At 41.9% G+C, this 21273-nt stretch overlaps 1 protein-coding gene across 2 annotated transcripts in view; it reads left to right on the top strand.

Moving 5' to 3' along the window:
- GNAL (G protein subunit alpha L) overlaps positions 1-21273 on the top strand; it is a 928322-nt gene that overhangs the window by 817695 nt on the left and 89354 nt on the right. For both annotated transcript variants that reach the window (XM_086965254.1, XM_086965255.1), the window contains exon 6: positions 20712-20766. In XM_086965254.1, the coding sequence (XP_086821380.1) occupies positions 20712-20766 (55 nt within the window). The remainder of the gene's footprint in view (positions 1-20711; positions 20767-21273) is intronic.

Below are 21273 nucleotides of genomic sequence, written 5' to 3'. Positions count from 1 at the left end.
GTAAGATGAGGTTTCTCGGCAGGGAGAATTTGTAATAGGCGGCACATAAGGGGTGACAAATCCCGAAAAAATTAGTTATGGTCAGGGCCCACTTTTACAATTTAATTTCGTAAGCGTGTAACAATTAATAGACTGGTTACTAGTGTCTGTGGTAGTGTTATCCAACTCGGAGTTGGGAATGTGATATCTTGGCTATGATGTTGGTATTTGTTGTACCCCTTTACTTCTGTTGTATTCTTTTGTGAGTGTTATTGTTTTGACTTGTGTTATTTTGAATCACATGAATGTTCCCATTCGGTTCCCCTGGTTTCTACTGTTGTCCAGTGATGCATTCTCTTCTGGGATTCTTGACTGGTCAGCAGTGTCTTTATATAATCTGGAATAAACTTCCTCTTTAAATCCCTCGCCTAGCACTCCTAAAAGAATACAACACAATTAAAGGAAGAATACGACACAATTAAATGGATTGAACTGTATTTTAATTCAAGTCATTTATTGAAATTAAGTTGCCGTTTCTCATTACACTGGGGTGTACAGTCTGAGACAGCCCAAGAAGGTGGAAGACTTGTTGGTGCTAGACTCCGTGCAGTCAGTAGTTTTATCTTTGTGACGCGGTTTCAAGGAATGAGATTAACAAAACAATTCTTTGCGCCCTCGTTTCCTGATGTGGACTCCGATGTCTTGGGGCAAATGAAGGTTCCACAGCTGTTTGTACTTTCTGGAGGGTGTGGTCTTCGCATCTGTTGAACTATTAAACTAAATAATTTGTAACAGAAAATAAAAGATGACTGGAAACCTAGTGCTATTATGATATAGACTGGGGTGGCAATCTTAGGCAAGGGCAGTTGACAGTTTGTCTATTTGGACAGGATAGTTGAAACTTTCTTTTATTACCATGTTGACCCTGTCGGTTTATGATCTAAATTGCTCAGAACACTACTGAATGATGTAGTCATGCTGAAAATGGTGGAGTTGGGTGGCAAGCATATACTTCAAATGGTTCTTTAAACAATGGTTATCAACTACGATATGAGGGGGAGTGGCAACTATGTTTTCAACTAGTTCTTTTAAATTTTCGAATGTGGTAGGAGGGAAATGGCAACGAGGTTTGCGGAAAGGTTTATAAACTAAAGTGATCAATTGTGGTATGAATGCTTGTTGAAACGGAGTACTGAATGGAGCCTGCCACAACAGAAAGAGCAACAAGAGGAATTAAAGGAAAGCAGGAGAGTGGACGAAAAAAAAAATTAGCACGCGAGTGGTGCGTATATGCCCATGACGAGAGAGGAAAGCCAGATGGTGCCTCTGCTCGTAACTGTGCGCATAACCGCACGGTCTAGGCCCCACAAAAAGATGTGGTCGGCTTTTTAAAGCCCACTCACTAAATGTCTTGCCAGTGCAGCGCTGGCGAGACCTAAAAAGCATGCAGAATGTTAGACGAATGCTCAGTAGTCACCAAGGGTGCATGAATGTTTAGATGCATGTTGGATCCAGTTTGGGAGGCCACAGGACAGACGGGGGCTACTGGGCACAGCTGTGGCGGCTGGGGTCATTTGCCTCTGGTGTCCTGGGGCCCATCCTGCTACGGTTATGCAAAATGGGCCAAGTGCACTCTCTTCTGCTTTTGATTGGGGGCAGTGATTCAAAACTCAAAAGTCAACCTACAGACACAATAAATTGCCGCCCAGCTTAGTACTTGTCTTAGAAAAAAAAAGAGAAATACTTTAATAGCACAGCAAAAGGAAATACTACATACAGTATTGAGGTTTTATAACACTACTGGCTAAAAATAGTTTTTACAGTGTCAGTACCAAATTAGTGAAAAAGCTTTTATTGTTCGATTATTTAAAATCATTACAATATGCTAACAATGTAAAAATAGTTATCTAAAGAACGACATAAGTTATATTCCCTAATTTTTTTTCCCAGTCAGTTCAGCATAAAACCTTCAGTAAAATGTCATATTCTAACTATGTAGTTTAAAAACAAGATGCATTCATTTTTCCAGTCCTACAGTTTTCTTTTTGCGGCTCTGCATTTGCGGACAGTCCTACACGAATTAGGTCTGTGAATTTCCCCAGCCGTGCTACTGTTTGACTTGCTGTAGACGAAAAACACAAGTCCGAAATTTCGCAGCATCGGTTGAGGCCCTGAGCTCTACAGATTGGAATGACCAAATGATGCCTCTCACTGGCTAACTTTGGGCAGCAACACAACAAATGATACCAGGATTCCTGGTGGTAATCACAAAGCCTGCATGCTACTGATTCATCCACACGGCTCAGCTTGGATTGAACTCCACTATAGGTAATGCCAGGAGCCTCCTATAAGTGATCTTTTTTCGAGTTTGAACGGATAGTGCTTGCTCAAGATAGGGCTGTGCTTTTCCCACTTTATAAGAGGCATCCAGTGAGGAGAGATTTGGGTGATGATGCAGACTAATGAGATCTCTGGCGAATGTATTTGCTTTACCTGTCGGTTCACTGTTCTTTTCCATACTGCACTTGAAATATTCGTATTGGCCAGGTTTTGCACCTCTATTTCCAGCAATTGATTGGCTACTGCCAGTTGCGCTTGCCATGGCGATCCGCTTTCTTCGAAGATTGTTTTAATTGGGGCTCGCAAGGTGCTAATGTAATATTTTATTGTGTCTCCCAGGCAAGAGATGTCGGGGCGAGAAAGCCCCCGCTCCAGCCTTACTGTGGCTCTCCTGGCCTGTCGTGGGATGCCCACACTTTCTTATATGCGGCAATTTGAAAACTCATGTAAAAGTTGGTAAGGGCTCCGGGGAAGATTAAATGGCCATAATTGACTGAGGGCACTATTTTTGCTTTTAAGACTTTCAAGATGGATTCCGTGGATGGACTGTGTAATTTTCGGATGAGGTTTCCCAGACTGCAGATAATTCCTGCTCCTTTACTTCTTTGATGCTTCAAATGGGCTGTTATTAGTGTTCTAGTTCAGTGGCGGCAGTTTCCAACCTGCAACGGTGGCCCAGTAGTGTAGGAAAATGTAGGTTGACAATTGGCTCAGGTATGAACTCACTACTTCGTTTGTACAAGTAATCACTAAATACGGGGCCCATAGGTTAGTTCGGTTGGTATCTTTAAATAAAGTTAGTGTTGGCACTCTTTACTCCTTTCATATCATAGTTCTTGAGCAGGACATAGTCTCTGAACGTTGCCTTGTGTTTTAACTGTACATGTGAACACAGCTTAGTGCTGTGGTGGTTGCACTGTACCTTTCAGGGTCACTTGGGTGGTCTCTTTGGGTCGTGGCAGTGACCCACTTTTCAGATCTCGTGACTAAAGAAATCTGCACGTCATGCCTGGATCACTGGTCTTCCTTTCTGGGCAGTTCCCTCCAGGCCATTGGAGGGGTTCCTCATTATGGCAGGGATGTCTTTTTCCATGGCATGTCTGCAGGGGCAGAGCAGGTCCCTCTGTTTGCAGCCTGGATTCTGAATGGGTTCTTTACTCACGGTTATTGTTGCTTCATGCATTTTGCCACAAGAACCACCCGGGGAAGTTGGGTGATCCTTCTCAGCTTGGGTGCCCCTTCAATTACACTCATAAACACAAGTCTGCTTCTTCTGGGTGGTTCATGCACCAGGAACGTGCTTCTTCTGCATGGCAGTCACTGCTGCACTCTTAAGTTATGCAGACTTCACGTGATGCCCCCACACCCTTGGGAGACTAGCTGCCATGCAGGCACCAGCCCTGATCGAGTACCCTCCGGAGCACTCACTTCCTTGGTCAAGAAGAACTTGGAAACTAAACGACGTGGTATGGTTTGGATCCCACCTTTATAGTAATTTGCCAGACTGTGAATGTTGATTCACGGTCTAAAGTGCTGAAACCTGTGTGGGCTGGTGCCCATTCACATATAATTTTCTGCATGCAGGTCATACATAGCCTTTGTGCAACGTGACCGCTTCTCACAGCAGATAGTGATTACACTGCCTCCAAACAAGAGTCTCCGAATACATGGGCACAATGACGTGTGGGGAAGCGCCACCTGGCTGTCAACAGCCTTCCTAAAATAGCAATTAGGGAAAGATAAAAGGGCAGACCCTGCTTAGAAAGATGCTCATCCTAAATAACAGAATATACCGACTCATCATCTCTTCCCCCTCCCCCAGCCCCCCCCACTCTCCCATCCACCAACTGTGAGTGCCCAGGAAGGACTAATCAGCAATCCCCTGCTGATAGGTCCTCATAGACCCCTTCTTCGTTCTTTCTCAATTCGTTTTCTGTCTCTCCTCCTTTTAGCCCTGGGAATGCAGGAAATACACTTCCACTGCCTGGGAAAGCTTGAAACCATCCTCCATCTTCCTGATTCTCATCCCAGGGACTATTCAGAGTTGATTCCACTGGTCCCAGCAATCCGATGCTCACCACGACAGAGTCTTGCTACCATTCACACCGGGCATACATGCACTCAACATGCACATGGGATTTCAGCACAAAGTCTGAGTGTTACATCTAAGCAGAACTTTATATGAGTGAGGCTGATAGGCTGCACTCTTGAAACAGAAAAGGGTCTGCTCAGTACTATCAACAACCCAGTACACGGACAGTGGCCCCATGTCAAGGAAGAGGGGACATTTGGTGCGCCCCTTATGGTCACAGAACATGCTGTGGACCTTGGAATTGGCATAGACAGACCTAGGCCTCTGCACTCGCGCTAGATTAACATGTCAGCAGGGCCAACAAAAAGTCAGGATACTAATTTTTTATGCAGTCTGTCACGCAAGGCAGAAATCCACTAAGGGGACATGCCCATCGAACAGACACACAGTTATTGTTATTTGTTAAGGATATAGTACATAATATGTTATGGCACCACAGTGCATTCAGTAGTCCAGGGATTACTTTACAAGCGGTTCTCAGTTTTCCATCGCAGACTGGAGTCTGATTTGGTTTGTGGAGGTGTTCAGGCACTGGAGTGGAGTGGTGTTCCTCTATTAGGTAAGTGCATGAGCATTGATGAGTTGTGAGTGTGAAGGGTGCTTATGTGTCTTACTGCTATTTTGCGCCTCTCTATTGCCTGTTTGTTATCGAACTAGTGCAAGCATGTGCTATTGTGTGCCTTAGCAGAATTAATGTGTGCAGCCACACATTTCAAATGCATTGGTATTACAATTGAAATGGTGCCTGAGCAAATATATTCCTAGAAGAAATTATGCAATTTTATCATATTATTTTTTAATTTATTTAAGTGTTATATACTTTAGAGAAAGTGTTGTGGACTTGAGGCATATTGCACATTCAACCCAACAGAAAATACTTGATTGTTTTGTGACAACTTTGCTCAGACCAAGTAAATGCATATCAATACAGCTCTCCTGCCACTTCTTAAAGGGCTGCCTTCTAGACAGTCTTCAGTTCCAAGCTTCCATTGAAGGCTTAAGGAATATTTACATCCACTTGTAAATCCTCACTGTGGTGCTTGGTGAGAAGATGATAGAGCTGCGCACATCAACTTACCGACCATAACCTTGAGCGTAACATTTTTCTATAGTCCTCACAGACAACGCTACTGTCTTCTGCTGGAAAACTTGAAAGGGCACACCCGGTGTCACTAAAAAGTTGACTGGTGAAGGAGATGTAGGAATGATTCCTAACCTGTAGTATCTCCTTTGTTGCTCTTGACCGTACACTGTGAGTATACAGAGTTGTTAACACTTCTCCTTGTCCCACGTTAGTGGTACTAAAGACTTCGGCAGCAAAGCATGTATTTAGCACCTGGAGTTTCTCTCGGATTTATATTCCTGTTTTTTGTATAGGCACTGATTAAGAACCACTTTCTGAATGACCAAATCGGACAATTCAGGAATGCATTCCTTCTATATCCATTAATCATTGATCAGACTTTCAGTTTACACCCGAGATAGTTCTCAAATTTATGTAGGCCAGTCTCAGAGCCAACAAATCTGAACCGCCTTCTGCTACTGATCAGTGATTGAATCTGTGATGTTCTTCAGAAGGATGATCTTCTGTCTATCTTGCCTATCTACAGGTAGCTCGTTTTTAGTCATCTTTGCACATTGTGTGGTTCTAAAGTTTCATTGATCAGATGGCGAAGAATCAATAGAGTTATGTAAAGGGAAAGAAGAGGTCAAAGTGTAGCTCTTATATGGCAAACATCTATATATGTCAATGTATATGATGATTCTATTGGAGTATGTGTATAGAACTTCATACGCTTTGACAGGATCACCCTTTCAAAGGAGGGTGGTTAGAAGGCTGCTCGGTGTTGTATTGCTGGGTGATGGAGCCTGAAGTTCTAATACAAGCTTCAAGCATGGTGTGGCATATGAATTGGAGTGCCCTGGGGACACAACGGGCATGGTCGCCCGTTTCGTGTGCCCCAGGGCTTTTTGGTATTACAGAAGGGGTCACAGACGCATGTGCGGCCCCTTTGGTAATACTGCTGGTGCACATGAGGTGCAAACGCTATCTCAAGAGCGTTTACTTATTTGCAAATGAGGGAATCTCTTTGCCTCTGCACCCTCACTATATTATGGACACGGTTGCAAAGGTAAAGCAGTTGTCAAGAGTTACACTGAAAGTGGGCCTCAAAAACGGTCCACATTGTCAGTGTGCCCCTGAAGGCAGCCCTCTCTAGGGATGAAAGAGGGTCCCATGGACCCCTCAGACATCCCCGTTTCAGGCTGGGGCAGTCACTCACTGCACCTGTCTGCAAGAGGAGCTGTAATCCCTTTTAAAGTGCAGGTGGGCTGCCGTCTGCACAGCGAAACACGAAGCTGCTTTGAAGCGGACACTCTATATTCCACTTGAATGCACTGCCATCAGGGAGCACGAGTTCGCAGCTGCCCTGAGGGCAGAACATTTAACATAATGGGGCTCACTTTCCCTGCTTGCGCACAGTGCACCTGTATGAAGGTGCGCCGTGACGCAAACTGGAAAACTGTGTCTTATATGTGTTAGGGCCCCAGGAATGTTGCAGAGACTGAGAGAAATCATTGCCGCAGTTAATCAGTTAAGTCTGGAGTTTCCAACCTTTTCTGAAATAGAGCTGGTGATGTTCTATTAAATTCACCAAGAGCTACTACTATTACTAGTATTATAATAGCGACCACATCAGACAAGATTACATTAGTGGCCACTGTATTCAAGTTTACCAGCAGTCATCTAGTCCGTACGTCCTCAGGCAGGGTTGTCAGCAGTAATGTAAAAAAGAGTTTGCCAATTTGGAATGTCTAGCATGGGTAATACAGAACAGCCCCAGCTGCAATGCCCTCTGGCACCAAGGTAATGTTAGTAACAATTATCCAAGTGCCAAATGAGTTATACCTCAAATATCAGCTTTATATGTATTTTGCTATTCAACTATTTTCACATATCATCAGTTTAACGGTTCTGGAAATGCACACATTTTAGTCCTGAATACACACTTTTCAATTTTACTGTACACATATTAATTCAGCCAAGCAACAGCGTCTAAATTATTAGGCTGTTTACGCACACGTGACCTACAAATTAGGTAGATGGACAGATACCAGTAGCTCACGAGCTGCTCGTTAAGTCACCTGGATTCATTTTTTGATTTTAGCACTAAAGTAAACACCTGATGTTAATCTGCCTCTTTAATTTATATTCTATACATTTCAAAATTGATCCAAATTTTGATTGGATTTTGCAGCGCATTTGAAGGTGTGAACATTTATACAGAATTAATAAGCATGGAATATGAAATGTATACTCGGTCGCTGTCATATGCCTCACTTAGATTGTAATATATTTAGCAGAACAATTGTAATGGCATAAGTTCATAGTTTGATTTAATCGGATACTTGTTTTTATTATTCAGATCAATTGATTGTTTCTGTGATTTTATTGCAGCACATTTTGTATTGCTTAAGGGATTTATTTTCGAATAAAGTCTTAAATGAACATACTTTGCATAGTTGGCCCATGAAAATTACAGACTTCTCATTTTGTGAATGCTACAAAGTTTTGTAGACTTTGCAGAACGTCACTTGCGGGTGAAAATTCTTGCAAAAATGTGTACCTTTGCACACCCCATAATATACATCATTAAGAACCCGAAAATCTACGCAGGACCTCGCATCATCAGATCTTGTACCCCTCGCAGAGACCCATATGTCTAGCGGCTCCACATCTCGCGCAGTTCAGTATATGCCCCACTATGCTGCATAGACCGAGGGCACACAGGGTTTACCTATATGCAGGTGTGCATGTATAGATTACACGTGTGCCGCGCTAACATCATTGATGTAGCGTTGCTAAGACGCAGGGGGCAAGAGATGCCTATGCCACGAAGTGGGGCCTAACTGTGACTACAATAAAGACACAACGCTAGCTGTCAGTTAGGGCCAAAGACCACGAGCGGTCACTCAGCTGTTTATTTATACTTGGGGGCTTGCCCCGCCCCCAAGGTGCATGCGTGCGTGCGTGCGTATGTGTATGGGCCGGGTGGCTCCGTTACTACAATTGACACGATTACACATTTTTACCTAACTGAAACCACTCCATTTTTAATTGGATGCGCGTTCTAATTATTTGTCGTTAACATCGAAAAAACATTTTTATGTAAGGTTGCAAACAAGAGTGGTTACAATTTGATCAAATTACATTCTAAACGTCGGGAAAATCAAAAGTTATGCTGGCTGCTCGGGCAGCCGTACCTTGTGCACGTGCAATGATATATTTACTTTTAAAGCTATTTCTCTGACTGAGAAGTAACCACGTTCTTTCTCTTGAGGTCCGTCCCTTTGGGAGTGGTGCCTCCAATTTATAAACGAACAAATCCCCTGACTTGGCTCTGCTCTAAAATAAATAGGAAAGTAAATGGCCACAAAAATGGCTAAAAAGAATCCAGAAACAAATGTTGCAAAACTCGCACAAACTCATAAAACCTCAGCGGATGAGTATCTTGGCAGTTGAAACCCCTTAACTTGAACATCGCTCGTTTTAAATGTGTTAATTGAAGTTAGTTGCTACCATATCTATTAAAAGTCCTCACCTTTTCTCTTCGCCTCGTCATGTTTCTTCGGAACAATGGAGAATTAAACCACAGCAGTTATGTTCAACAGATTGTAGTTACCCGAGCGAGAATGTCATGTTTAATAAGTCATTTTGTACATCATCACTTTAACAAATATTCCCAGTGCGCTTTTCTTATGGGGAGATAATTCGTTGACATAGAATAACACTTATTCTATAGCGTTTTTGCACAGCATAGATGTTGTCCCATTCTGCGGGACAGTAAAGCCCAAATACACTCCGTGAATTTGCATTCGCACCTTTAGAGCGGACACCACGAGTACAAAGTATTTTTTAGTTTTTTATTAGCAATTCTGAGGCAAGTGTGAGCATTATTTGTGTTAAGATCCCCCTTAAAACAAGCAGTGCACTTGTAAATCTTTAAGGTAAGATCCGGGGTCTACCATAAATGTTACTATTTTTATCAGAAATTACGCATTTTCTAAGTATGTTTGAATAAAATGCATGGTAACTTAATTGAGGAAGTGATGAGCCACTGTACGCTATACGCGTCTTCACAAAACGATAGATTAGTAACTGCTGCCATCTACAGGGAGTTTGAAGAGTTGTTTTCCTGGCTGTGCTGCGAGGCTGTCGAAGTAACTGATTTTCAGGTGGAGCCTAGGCAGCGCATGCGCTGCTCTGCCAGGCATGTTGTAATCGAGTATGGACTTGAAGCTTAACCCACTCTCCGCCCATATTTTTCATTGGCTTGTGTCATTGTCCTTTGTAAATGCTGGCTTCGGATTCGTTAATTGGCTTGTTAGCTCCTACTTAGTACCGCCTAGACTTCATTTGTAACCTCTCATGAGGACTGGCCCTGTTACTTCTGCTGTTACGCTTTGTCTTATTCAGTCTGTAAGCACTATTTTCTTTAATGAGTTTCTCTTGCTGCAGGCACAACATGCTTTCCTGCAACATTCAGCATGCCATGCGGCTTTCACTTTCCAAGTAGCCTGGGACAATGGTGGCCGTTTCTTTCAAATCAAATGGGTCTCTCATTTACAAGAGTTTGAGCTATCAGCATTGTAAATGACAATGCCTTTTATTTATGTTTTAATTATCAAAACGGATAAATAAAAGGCAATGTCATTACAACACCAATAGCCTAAACTCTCACAAATGCAAGACCTATTGCATTGCAAATTCTTGTTTAACACCTTCCCCGCAGGGCTAATTCCCACGTGGTGCGGGGTAGAGGGGGGCAGCGCACAGCGCCGCAGTGCTTGTGACGAGCTCAGCTCGTCATGCTGCAGAGTGGAGCTGCGCCCGCGACGAGCTGAGCTCATCACGACTCCTCCCACTCCCATGGAACTCCCGCACAGGAGGGGAATTCGCCCCGCGTGGGCATTCCTTGGCAGTTATGACGAGCTCAGCTCGTCATGAGGACAGCTCCACTGTGCCTCATGACGATCTGAGCTCGTCATAAGCGTTGAAGGGGTTAAAACTACTCTATGGGAATTTAGGGTAATCCAGATTTTCTGTGCTTGCCTTTTGACTCCTCACTTCACAGTATGTAGGTGTACGTTTTCTCTGTATATTTTTTCCCCGCAAACACGAGATATGTGAATTGTTATCTACTTCTTGAAAATCTGAATTGTGACGAGGCATAACTACACGTTGTTAATAGACCGGAGACTGAATCCTGGTCCTGTGTGTTGTATCAGTGAAGGGTTAATCGACAGGTACAGGTTGAGGTCGTAATCTTATTACTTTAGTGAGGATCTCGCCGTGTCTATGCTTCCCTTCCAGCCATGAAATCCATTTTCAATTCTTCCGCAGTAGCAGAGCTGCTGGCTCTGGAACTGGGGAACCAGGTTCGAGTCTCAGCACCGGCTCAACGTCCTGTGATTCTGGGCAAATCACTCAATCTTCCAGTGGCTACCAAAAAATAAATAAATGTATCCTTAAGTAACATTAGAGGTGTTCATGTAAAGCGCTCCAATACCTTTGGGTCGAGTTTGCGCTTTATGAAACTGTGAGAAAAAAAACCCAGATAGACCCAACGAGACCTGGGAGGGCCTTCTAACGTCAGATTTAGACTGTCTCCATGTCTATGTATTGCCTCTTGACCCTGTTCAAGAGCGTGCCAAAAGTACCTGAATCAGAAGAAGTGGTTGCAATGTGCGTGGTACCTGAATTACAACTGGAAGCATAGCAACAGCTATTCACTACACAAGCTGGGGCAGTCCCTTTGTAACAGGGTCCAGTGTGGGAGCTGTATTTTTGATGTAACTATCTCTGTTCGTACCAATTACCACTGTCCGGCTGTCAAGATCCAAATCATTCTGAGTAACACAAATGCATTTTCTCTTGCCACTGATGGTATATTCTACGTCCGCTCTTTTTAAAAGTGTCTCTTAGCATCTTGGGTTCAGGAAATAAAAAAATAAAATAGCATGTGAGTGATTTTGTTGGCGCACATATGATTGTTGCACACAGCAACAAAATTACGCAGGCAGTCACGTAACAACGTTTCTTTTATTATTTTTTTCTTTCTCTTCTTTAGCCATGCTGCACAGTTTCACTTAAGACCATTGGTAACACCAGTAGATCTCAAAATCGAAAAGTATTGGCTTTGGCATTGTTTGTTAACAACTTGCTACTATAGTGTCTGCGGTGCCATGTGAGATAACACCAGGGTAGGATAAGTAATGCAGGCACGCGGGAAGTGGGCAGGTATCTGAGTTGCAGCAGTGGGCCGCTTGTTTAGCCAGTGTGCTGGCCGATTTAGGCGGTGTCTATGCTGTTCAGATGCCGCCAGCGGTCCTGTGGGGCCTGAGCTGCCTTTCCTGAGGCTGATGGGCCTCTGTTACATCCCTCTTACCAACAGAGCGGATTTGTCATTCCCAGTCTGGGCCGGCCCATTAATGCATACCTGCCAACTCGCAAGGCGCCACACTGTGACCCACGTGATCATCACCCATCACACGGTCTCCTGGTGAGGAGCCAATATCACACAGTGGTAGGGAAAGCAAGATAAAAACCACTGTAAATAGTGGTTTTCCATCTCGTTTTCCGGGAGGAGGTTGGAGGCGTAGGGGCAAGTTTGGGTTCAAAAGTGCCTCTTAGGTACTTCTCGGCACGAGGCCCCACCCCCTCCGCACACATGAGATTCTTCTTAGAGTTGGCATGTATGTAATGTATGCAGATTGAGCAGGGGCAGAGAGAGGGCCTGAACAGAAGTGGCCTCACTTATATTCAGGTGTGGTTAAGAACTGTGAACTATTACATGCAAAAAGAGTCCTGGCAACATCTGCATTTTTTTTAGCAGCGTAGTTAAGAAAACGTGCCTCGCACTCTTTTAGACAACCATCCCTCTTCTTTTCTTAGTACTTAAAACACAGAAGCAATGTTTCGTGAAAAAGCCCAATCCGCAAATGTGGGCCACTTTTTTTTAGGGTGCCCTGGCATATTTTTTTTATCCCAATCCTTCCTTGGATCCTACCCATAGTTCCACATTTGAGACCCACCAAAGACATGCGTGATTTGTTTGAACAATTTAAAAAGCTTGAACGTTTTGCTCTATTTGGCCATTTTCTCGTCGTGGCCTCTAGATGGCGCTAAACACCTGTTTAAACACTGACCATATCCGGCATGCGTAGAGGCAAACGGTTGCAGCAATAAGGAGACGGTCATTGTACTGTATACTGTAAGACAGTTACTTTTTGATGCGGATCCATCATTTTCTCAAGTTAAGTGTTACAAAACGTGCATATTTTAGGCTCTCTCATTGGCACCATTCCTACATTTTTTATTTGTCGCCTCCTCACGAGAACAACCTCAAACAAAGTCTGTTTCCGGATATGATCTCGCTTGCTTCGAGAGAAAAGTCAAAAAGTAACTGTCTTACAGTATACAGTTTGTATGAGTTTGTATCATTGTCATTGTTAAAACGCATTTATGTATCTCAGTAATAAAATTCGTGCATTGTTCTGCAGTGTTTACAATTCTGCTTGTTTGTCGATGGCTTTTTTCCCTAACTAGCCTGGCGGACTTGATTTACTAGAGGTTTCTAACCTTCACTGCATGCTTTACAACCTCGAGACGCTGACGTGGTAGTAGGGATATACTTTTCCACAGCTTTAGGAGGGCAGCCTAGCCTTCTTCGTTGGGCTACCCCTAAAAAAGGCACCAAGTGCATTTTTTGTTAGTCTCTTTATTGGGCATAGTCGGAAGACTCTTTCTGCCTGGCAGTTCAAGGGTTAACTCACCAATTCCTATGGTAAAATTCTGTAAATATTGATGTTGCCCATCAACTAACTATAGCAATAGATTTCAAAACGTGTGCGATTAGCTGTACTGAGGATCACTCAAAGAAAAAAAAATGTGTTTCAGAAATATGCACAAAATAGACGGAAAACATCTTGAGAAAGAACCAAACCACCACATCCAAAGCAGATGTTAACGGAGCAGCCATCATGATGTTATTTATCGAGCGTGTCCTATTTACATTTTTATACATGGTTCCCACTCAACCACTTCAGGGCGGGCGCGGTAGGTGATTTGACAAGTGCATGATTTACCCCCTCATTACCATAAGGCTTCTTCAGGGGTGTTGTCCTTTTTGCAAAGCTTCGCCAGGCCTTCGTGGATGTTGGTGCAAATGCTCAGGTTGTAGAACAAAGTACCAGGAGTGTGTGGCCCAGTTTGTTTTAGAGGTGGCATCAAAGAACCCTGAAGGTTCTTCTTCCCCCATGACTTTTATCTGAATTTACTGTGGCACATTCGAGCAGCACACTTGAATCTAAAGTTTCTTATTGGTAATTTACGTTATGCCAGCTTCTGCAGGTTCCCTGGCTCTTTTTCCCCCCAGAAACTTTGTACCTAGAGCACAGGGCGTTTAACTAAGCTGCACTTGAAACATGTGCAGGGACTCCAAGGTAGGGTAGATGTGCCATTTTTGGCATACGGACCAAGGTGAATCAAGGGCACGAGTTCTTAGGCCCAGAGTAGTTAGGTGTTCATCAGGCATGTTTGCTCTTGGGGACCTGAAGTTTGAATGTTTTACCAGAGACATTGGGGCCTGGTAAGGTCTATTTTTGCAGTAGGATCACCATCTGTGTCACCTTCCAATGTGGGAAACTCTATGGGAGAAATGCTTTTATTAAATTGGTAACCTTAGAGGCCCAGCCCCTCAAGGGCGACTGGGACAACAACATGCAACAACAAAATATATTTAGGCAATGAAACGTTCAATTCATTTTATCGTTTGTTCATTCAGATAAACTTTTTATATTTCCACAAGGTTCATAGAAGAATTTTACATAAACAATATTTTTCAATTAATTTCATATGTTACAATCATCATTACAATGTACATTATTAACTTCACACCCAATGCATTTCGAGACCTGAGTCTCTTCTTCAGGGGTATCGCTGCAAAAGAAAATGTATGAAATGAGACCAGTTCATTTGAAAAAAGTAAAAGATTCTACTCCATACAAATCAGTCAGTCAAGCCCAATCACCAACACCTGTGTGACAAGCCACCTTGGCCAAAGTTACTTGAAGTTCTCAATGTAATCCTAAAAAACTATTGAAAAAAACAAACAAACAGACTTAATCAAAGTCCAACACAATTTCTACCTCAGTTTAAACTCATGACAAGCTCATGACAAACCAAAACCTATGTACCTTAGGTTTCTTGCAATAAATCCTAATACTGATGGGACAATGGGATTTAGTCAAAGGATTTAGTCAGCCAATATGAACCTACTAGGACCCTCCGTTCGGAGGGTACCGGATTGCTGACAGCCCCCAGGATTAGGAAGGCTAGAATGGGTGGACGCTCCTTTGCGCTCCAAGCAGCTCAACAATGGAACAAACTCCCCCATGCTCTGAGACTGGAGAGCAGTGAATTGCGGTTTAGGGCTATGCTTAAAACACATCTATACACTGCATAGATCCTAGGCTTCTATGCTGTTTCAATGATAGCTTCAGCGCGGGGACACGCCGTGATGGCGTTACTGAGCGCTCTATAAGCTCTTTATTATTATTATTTTATCGATGACTTCCTCTGAAGATCTGGCACTGCAAAATTATATTAACCATGATCAGAGTCATTTGATCAAATCAACAATAACACAACAATGAGTGTGTAAGTAGCCATGGTCTTACCTAAAAGTATAGTAGCAATCGTTTTGTAGCCAAATGATCTGTAAAAAGATCGAAAAATAAACTCTTAGCTCTTATGTACTTATAAAGACCAAGAAACGAACTAAAACAAATCCAGCTCACTAACTGCTCCTACCTCACAGGCAAAGGTCTGCTCTTGTCACCACCCGTTCTACAGGCAAGCGATCAGCGCCATGATGCTCATCCAGCTTCAGGGCAAGAAGTAATCCTTCCGCGTCACATGATCGTGGTGGAACGATCATAAACATGGAAAACGGACTGATGTAAACACGGAACTCCGTGTAAAAGAAATCAAAATTAGTAGGTGTTTTAAGATGATTTCAGTAAATAAAGGAAAACGAAACGAGTCTCGATCTTAAGCTAATGAAAATAAAATGGAAATGGAGTGAAATTCGAATAATTATTGTAATCGAAGAGTTGCTGAACAATCTTGCTACAATGTTTATTACGCTTTCAAGTGTCCCCATAAATCGTGACCAAAATTCTACAACTCTTCGTACATATATCCAAATGATCTGCGTGATGTGACTATCAACAAAAAGAATGGAAAATGAAGAAAGACTCATGTGCAACTATGAAATCAAAATAGACAAAGGACTAGGTACAATCTCAGGTTTTGGTGGTGAACATAAATGTTTGATGATAAAACATATAAATATATTCAAATTAAATACATCAAGAAATAACAAAACAATACTTTCAATATACTCAATCAAACGAGTAAGCTTTGTTACTACAAAAGTGTCTTGTTTAGGTGTGGATGTTCTGGTTTGTTTAAGAGTGAAAGGAACACATTTAGAGAAAACACGACATCTCCAATTTGTCATTGAGTCCCGTTGGATTCAGGGTTCTTAAACGTTTTATCCAGTAAACTTCTCATTGGAGAAGCTTCTTTGAATTGTCAGATCCAGGTTGTTTATCCACTTGCTCAAACATTTGGACCTAGAGCACAGGGCGTTGAACTAAGCTGCACTTGAAACAAGTGCAGGGACTCCAAGGTAGGGGAGACGTGCCATTTCTGGCATACGGACCAAGGTGAATCAAGGGCACGAGTTCTTAGGCCCAGAGTAGTTAGGTGTTCATCAGGCATGTTTGCTCTTGGGGACCTGAAGTTGAGTGTTTTACCAGAGACATTGGAGCCTGGTAAGGTCTATTTTTGCAGTAGGATCACCATCTGTGTCACCTTCCAATGTGGGAAACTCTATGGGAGAAATGCTTTTATTAAATTGGTGACACCAGGATCACCAAACGGAAAGAACTCCTTGAGCCACGATGCTGAGCCGAACATGCGGAACTGTTTGAAAACGTGATTGTTTAGAGCCGAGATTCTTAACTCATCAAAGAATGATGAGACGTCTTCACATTGCTGCTAGAAAGAAATGGATGCACTTTTCTGATTCGCTAGGAGGCCGTATTACATTAGAGTGCCAGGGGCCGCAACATGCGATTATGCCTGCTTCTTTGGCCCTAGGGCACTCTGGGGCACTAACAGGGGCTGCAAATGCTTGTGTGCCCCTTCTGTAAAAGTTGCGCCAGCGCTACATGTGCCCCTCAAGGGGTTTTTCCCTCATTTGCTTGGTGGTATGGGCCCATGCAAATGAAGGAAATCTTTGTGACGGCACTGTATTACAGACAGTCATAAAGGCAAAGAGCCAGCCAGGAGTCACGATGACTGTGCAACACATTGAGATGCTGGTCAGTGTGTCCTCTCACCCCCAAACAGGGCACCCATGAAAGGGGAGAAAAAAAGTCCTATGGGTCCCTGAGACATCCCTTCACAGGTGGGTGCCGTCACATTCTGTACCCTCCTGCAGGGGGATCACCAGTCCTCTTTCAAATGCAGGCCATGTTGCTGCTTGCACAGTGAAAGACGGTGATGTGGCTTTAAAAACAGTTATTCCATTTTTCTCTAATGCGCTGTTTCGAGTACAGCCGTGAGTTTATGCCTGCACTGGAGACAGTGCATTTGTTGTGATACGATGCACTCTGTAGTCATAGCACCATAGATATTATATTCTTTGCGGTCTTCTATAGTTTGCTTGTTATTTTTGAGACTATATATATATATATATATATGTATGTATGTATATATATATATATATATATATCTATATATCGTATTCCAAGATCGGGAGCCCATGAGGGTTGAAGCCGGTAGAGCACCCGGTGTTGCATTCAGTAGAAATACAGAAAGAATAAACGCTCACTCAGTATTGCGTGGTCAAATTTTAATCCAACAAGATAGGTTTCGGCCAACACAGTGGCCTTGCTCACATGCATATAACTCCTAAATTTCTATGGTTTTGTGTGTGTAAAATCAGAACCTAACTTTAATGTCCCTGTAAGCTATGTTTTTTTGTGAATTGCTAAGTTAAAAAAAAAATCTATTTCCTGACTATAACATCCCTGTAACCGTTGGTTTTCAGTGATTATATATATTTATGCATTCATGGAGGGTCTTTGAGTATGATTTTTTTGACTGTTTCGGCATAGGTATCCTTCAAATTTTGTTTCAACCCTCACAGGCCTCGAGAAACCTACTCGCCCACTTGCTATGGCAAGCCAGATTTCGTCAGGGCAAGCTTTTTTTTTAGGGCCTACTGCCCCATTCTGGTGAGCTGATAAATAATAGGTGCTCTGTTCAATCACAAATGAATGAGCAATAAAGATGCCTTTAAATCCTATTTTTATCTTGGCACATTTGCTCTGCATTCAGAGACCGAGGTCGAAAGTCAGTTTGTCTTTCATTTACTTTTCTTTCTCGGACTGCAAAATTAGAGGCACTTGTAAAGTGAACTGGCTGAATCATGCTGTAAAAAGCAGGTGAAATGAAAGGCTGTAAGGTGTAAAGATTTTTTTCTAACACATTTCAATAGGTCAAAAGTGAACTGCACAAACATTTCAAAATATATTTAGATAGTTATCTAGGCACAAATTTGTAATTCTATGCGATGAAAAAAGATTTTTATAGGATAAAAACAAATCAGAAAACTTTAGTTAGTGATGTGCAAATGATAAATATTTTTGCAGGTTCCCAATTTCCAAACATGGTTTATGTGCCATATGGTTTATTGGTAAAACTGCATGTTAGTGGGAAAGTTTGTGGCCATTCCAATGGGAAATGTGCTGTCTGTACATGACAGTGCACTGTCAAATCATGCTTTCGATATATCTTTATTAAAAGGAAGTTTTTAATCATGAACTGAAAAATATCCCTACTCTTCCCTGATGTTAATGCTATTAGTGAATTAAAGGCAAGTCAGGGCTCATGTGTACCCTATATGTCGGCCAGATTCGTATTGTACATGAAAAAAATGTTTAGTCTAGTATTTCAAAATAAGATTTTTTTTGTATAGCAGATGAGCTGAACTCATATTTGAAGGTGCTCTCATATTTGATAATAAAGAAAAAGGCAGTTCCGAAAATAAAATATTTGCCTAGGATCACACCATTTAAGACCAGTTTACAGATCAAGTACATTACAGTTAGGTCGAGTAGATTATTCAAGTTACTAGACCTGCAGGTATAGAAACACTTTTATGATTTTTCAAGGCCTGCCTCAAGAGCAAAGGAGTAATAGGTCAAACCACTTCAACCATTGGCTCTCTTGCTCTGTGCGTGTTGCTATTTCACCTGATCACATTTGTACATCCACCTCAGAAGAGGTGCAATTTCATGCCACAACTAGTAGGATACTTTTGTCAATTATTTTTTTATTTTATGTTTTATGACCGCCCATGTTTAATTATGTTTTTGGGTTACAATAATTAAAAGCAAATAGCACCTTTTCTTTGTGCTAATAAGAATCATGTTTTTATGTGATGTGCATTACAACTACAAAGGGTTTCTGTATACGTTATAAGCACTTGTGCCTGCACGAAGATTCCCATACTATTCTATCACAGTTATATGTGAGGGTTAATATTTTTAAAATGTAACATTTTTACGAGAAGCGTATGTATGGTCACCATGTTTAGCACATTTTTCATGTTTCTTCTTTTTGTTATATTTCTAACATATGTTTGCTATAAAAATAATAAGAAATCATACTTCATTAGTAAGGCTGGCTTATTTACTTTTCCAGTACTTGTTTTTCTTGTATGATGACTCTGTTCTAGCCAGTAATGTATTTTCCATCAGACTGTCTCTGTCTAGGATTCATTTCCGTTGCATGAAACCATTTAATTGTTGCCACAAAGTTTTGTATCTATCTTAACGATTACCAGTGTTCTGTGGATAAAGTGTAAATGTAAACCTGATTGCAACTTGTTTTAAATGCTCTAAGCAGTGAGGGATACCACAACCGGTCTAGCATACAACAAAGAAATATTCTTGATTTCTTACTGTTGGTGATTGTTGTAAATCAGGATTGGATCGGGAGAATGGCTGTTTTTTTCTTTTGACTGAACATCTCCTTAACCCCTTCCACGCTGATGACGAGCTGGGCTCGTCATGGCGTAGCCTCCTCGCACGCTGATGACGAGCCCAGCTCGTCACGTAACGCGTTTTAGAAAATCTCAGCGTGCGAGCGGAATTCCGCTAGTGCGCATGAGGTTAAATTCTTTTCGTTTTGCGTAGAGACCACAAACCTACATTTGAATTTTGTGTGGACTAAACTAACAGTGACTGAGGCGTTCTATAAATATTGCATTTTTTCCTTTTTTCTTATTCTTTTTTCCTTACTACGATCAGAAGCTGATTTCTTTACCAGCAAGCATACTGTGTAGGGATGGGCGTAACTTGTGTAATTTCATATAGCGGAATCATGCAGTTATAAAAAAATTCAGCAGCATTACATGGAACTACACAAGAAGAGTAATTCTGCATATAGTGCTATTTCCTTAGGATAAAAATGCCCCCTCGGTTTGTCTAAAATTGAAGTGAGGATGCATTTGCACTAAGAATTAGCTCTAAATGTTACAGAACATGAACAGCATCCGCTCACTAAATAGGCCCTTGGGATAGAATTTCCCCCCAACTTCTTGCCAGCATTTAGCACTAGTATCCTAGTGCAAAATGTTCCATTGTGTTAGAGATGGACACAAGGATGCATTTTGCGCTAAGACAATGGTGCTAAATGCAACAGAACATAAACAGCAGCGTGAGCAGTTGCTTGATTGTTTCCCCCCAAACTACTCTTAATTACACAATAGAGAACAATCCAGTCATTATTGGTAATTCTGCGTCAGAGTAATGCAGAATTACCAAAATTATTCCGATTACTCCGGCATAATTGAAATCCCACCCAGGCCTAGTCTTTATTTACCTAGTTATGCTAGTTAGTTGACCTGTGAAAATATGAATCGCCGACTAGATCTTTCTGTGGATTAGCTTGTTCGAACACACATGACTTCTTGGCATATCATTCCTCTATAGCACAAATTATCGAAATGTTAATGATTTGGGTGGTTTCTTTTAGTACATTAGTGGCACTTGTGATAATTTCTTATTAGGCAGTGGACGACCATCCATTAAAAATGTTATTGTTCGTCCTACCTTTATTAACAAACCATCTCTGACTGTGATTTTCTTTTTCTTCTAGCTTTCTGGAGAAAATTGACCTTGTCAGACAAGACGACTACACACCCACAGATCAGGTAAGAAACAATATAGCTGAACTGTGGTAAAAAGGGACAAGCATGGCAACAGGAGGACCCTGTCTTCAGCAAAATAAAAAACAGCTATGGAACAGAATATCATAGCATGTGAAGTAACGGTCCTAGGAACAAAGCAATTTCAAAATTACATTTGATTATCAACCGGGCGCATGTGTGTCGTTGCAGGATGTGTCCACATGTTTATGTATGTGTACATTTAAAAGTCTTTTGTCTATATTCTTTCTTGTCTTTGTGTGCGCCATAGGAGCGGGGTTTTGTTTATAATGAAAAATGCTTGTCTTCAATCTCAGAACGGCTATTTTATTTCATTCCTGATGCACTTTGAAAATAGTAGAGGTCAATTTTACCATGCCAAATACGACTAAGAAGTATGCTAAGCTCCGATTATATTTGGTGATTGCGTTATCTGAGTTCTATTATTCCCTGTCCAAGCCATTGCGCAATAAGGGATGTCCACACCCAATAAGTATGCTTTTTTGTTCCTAC

Source organism: Lissotriton vulgaris, chromosome 4_1 (assembly GCF_964263255.1).
Source record: "Lissotriton vulgaris chromosome 4_1, aLisVul1.2, whole genome shotgun sequence".
NCBI classification, from domain to species: Eukaryota; Metazoa; Chordata; class Amphibia; order Caudata; family Salamandridae; genus Lissotriton; species Lissotriton vulgaris.
This window is presented reverse-complemented; position numbering and strand designations above follow the sequence as displayed.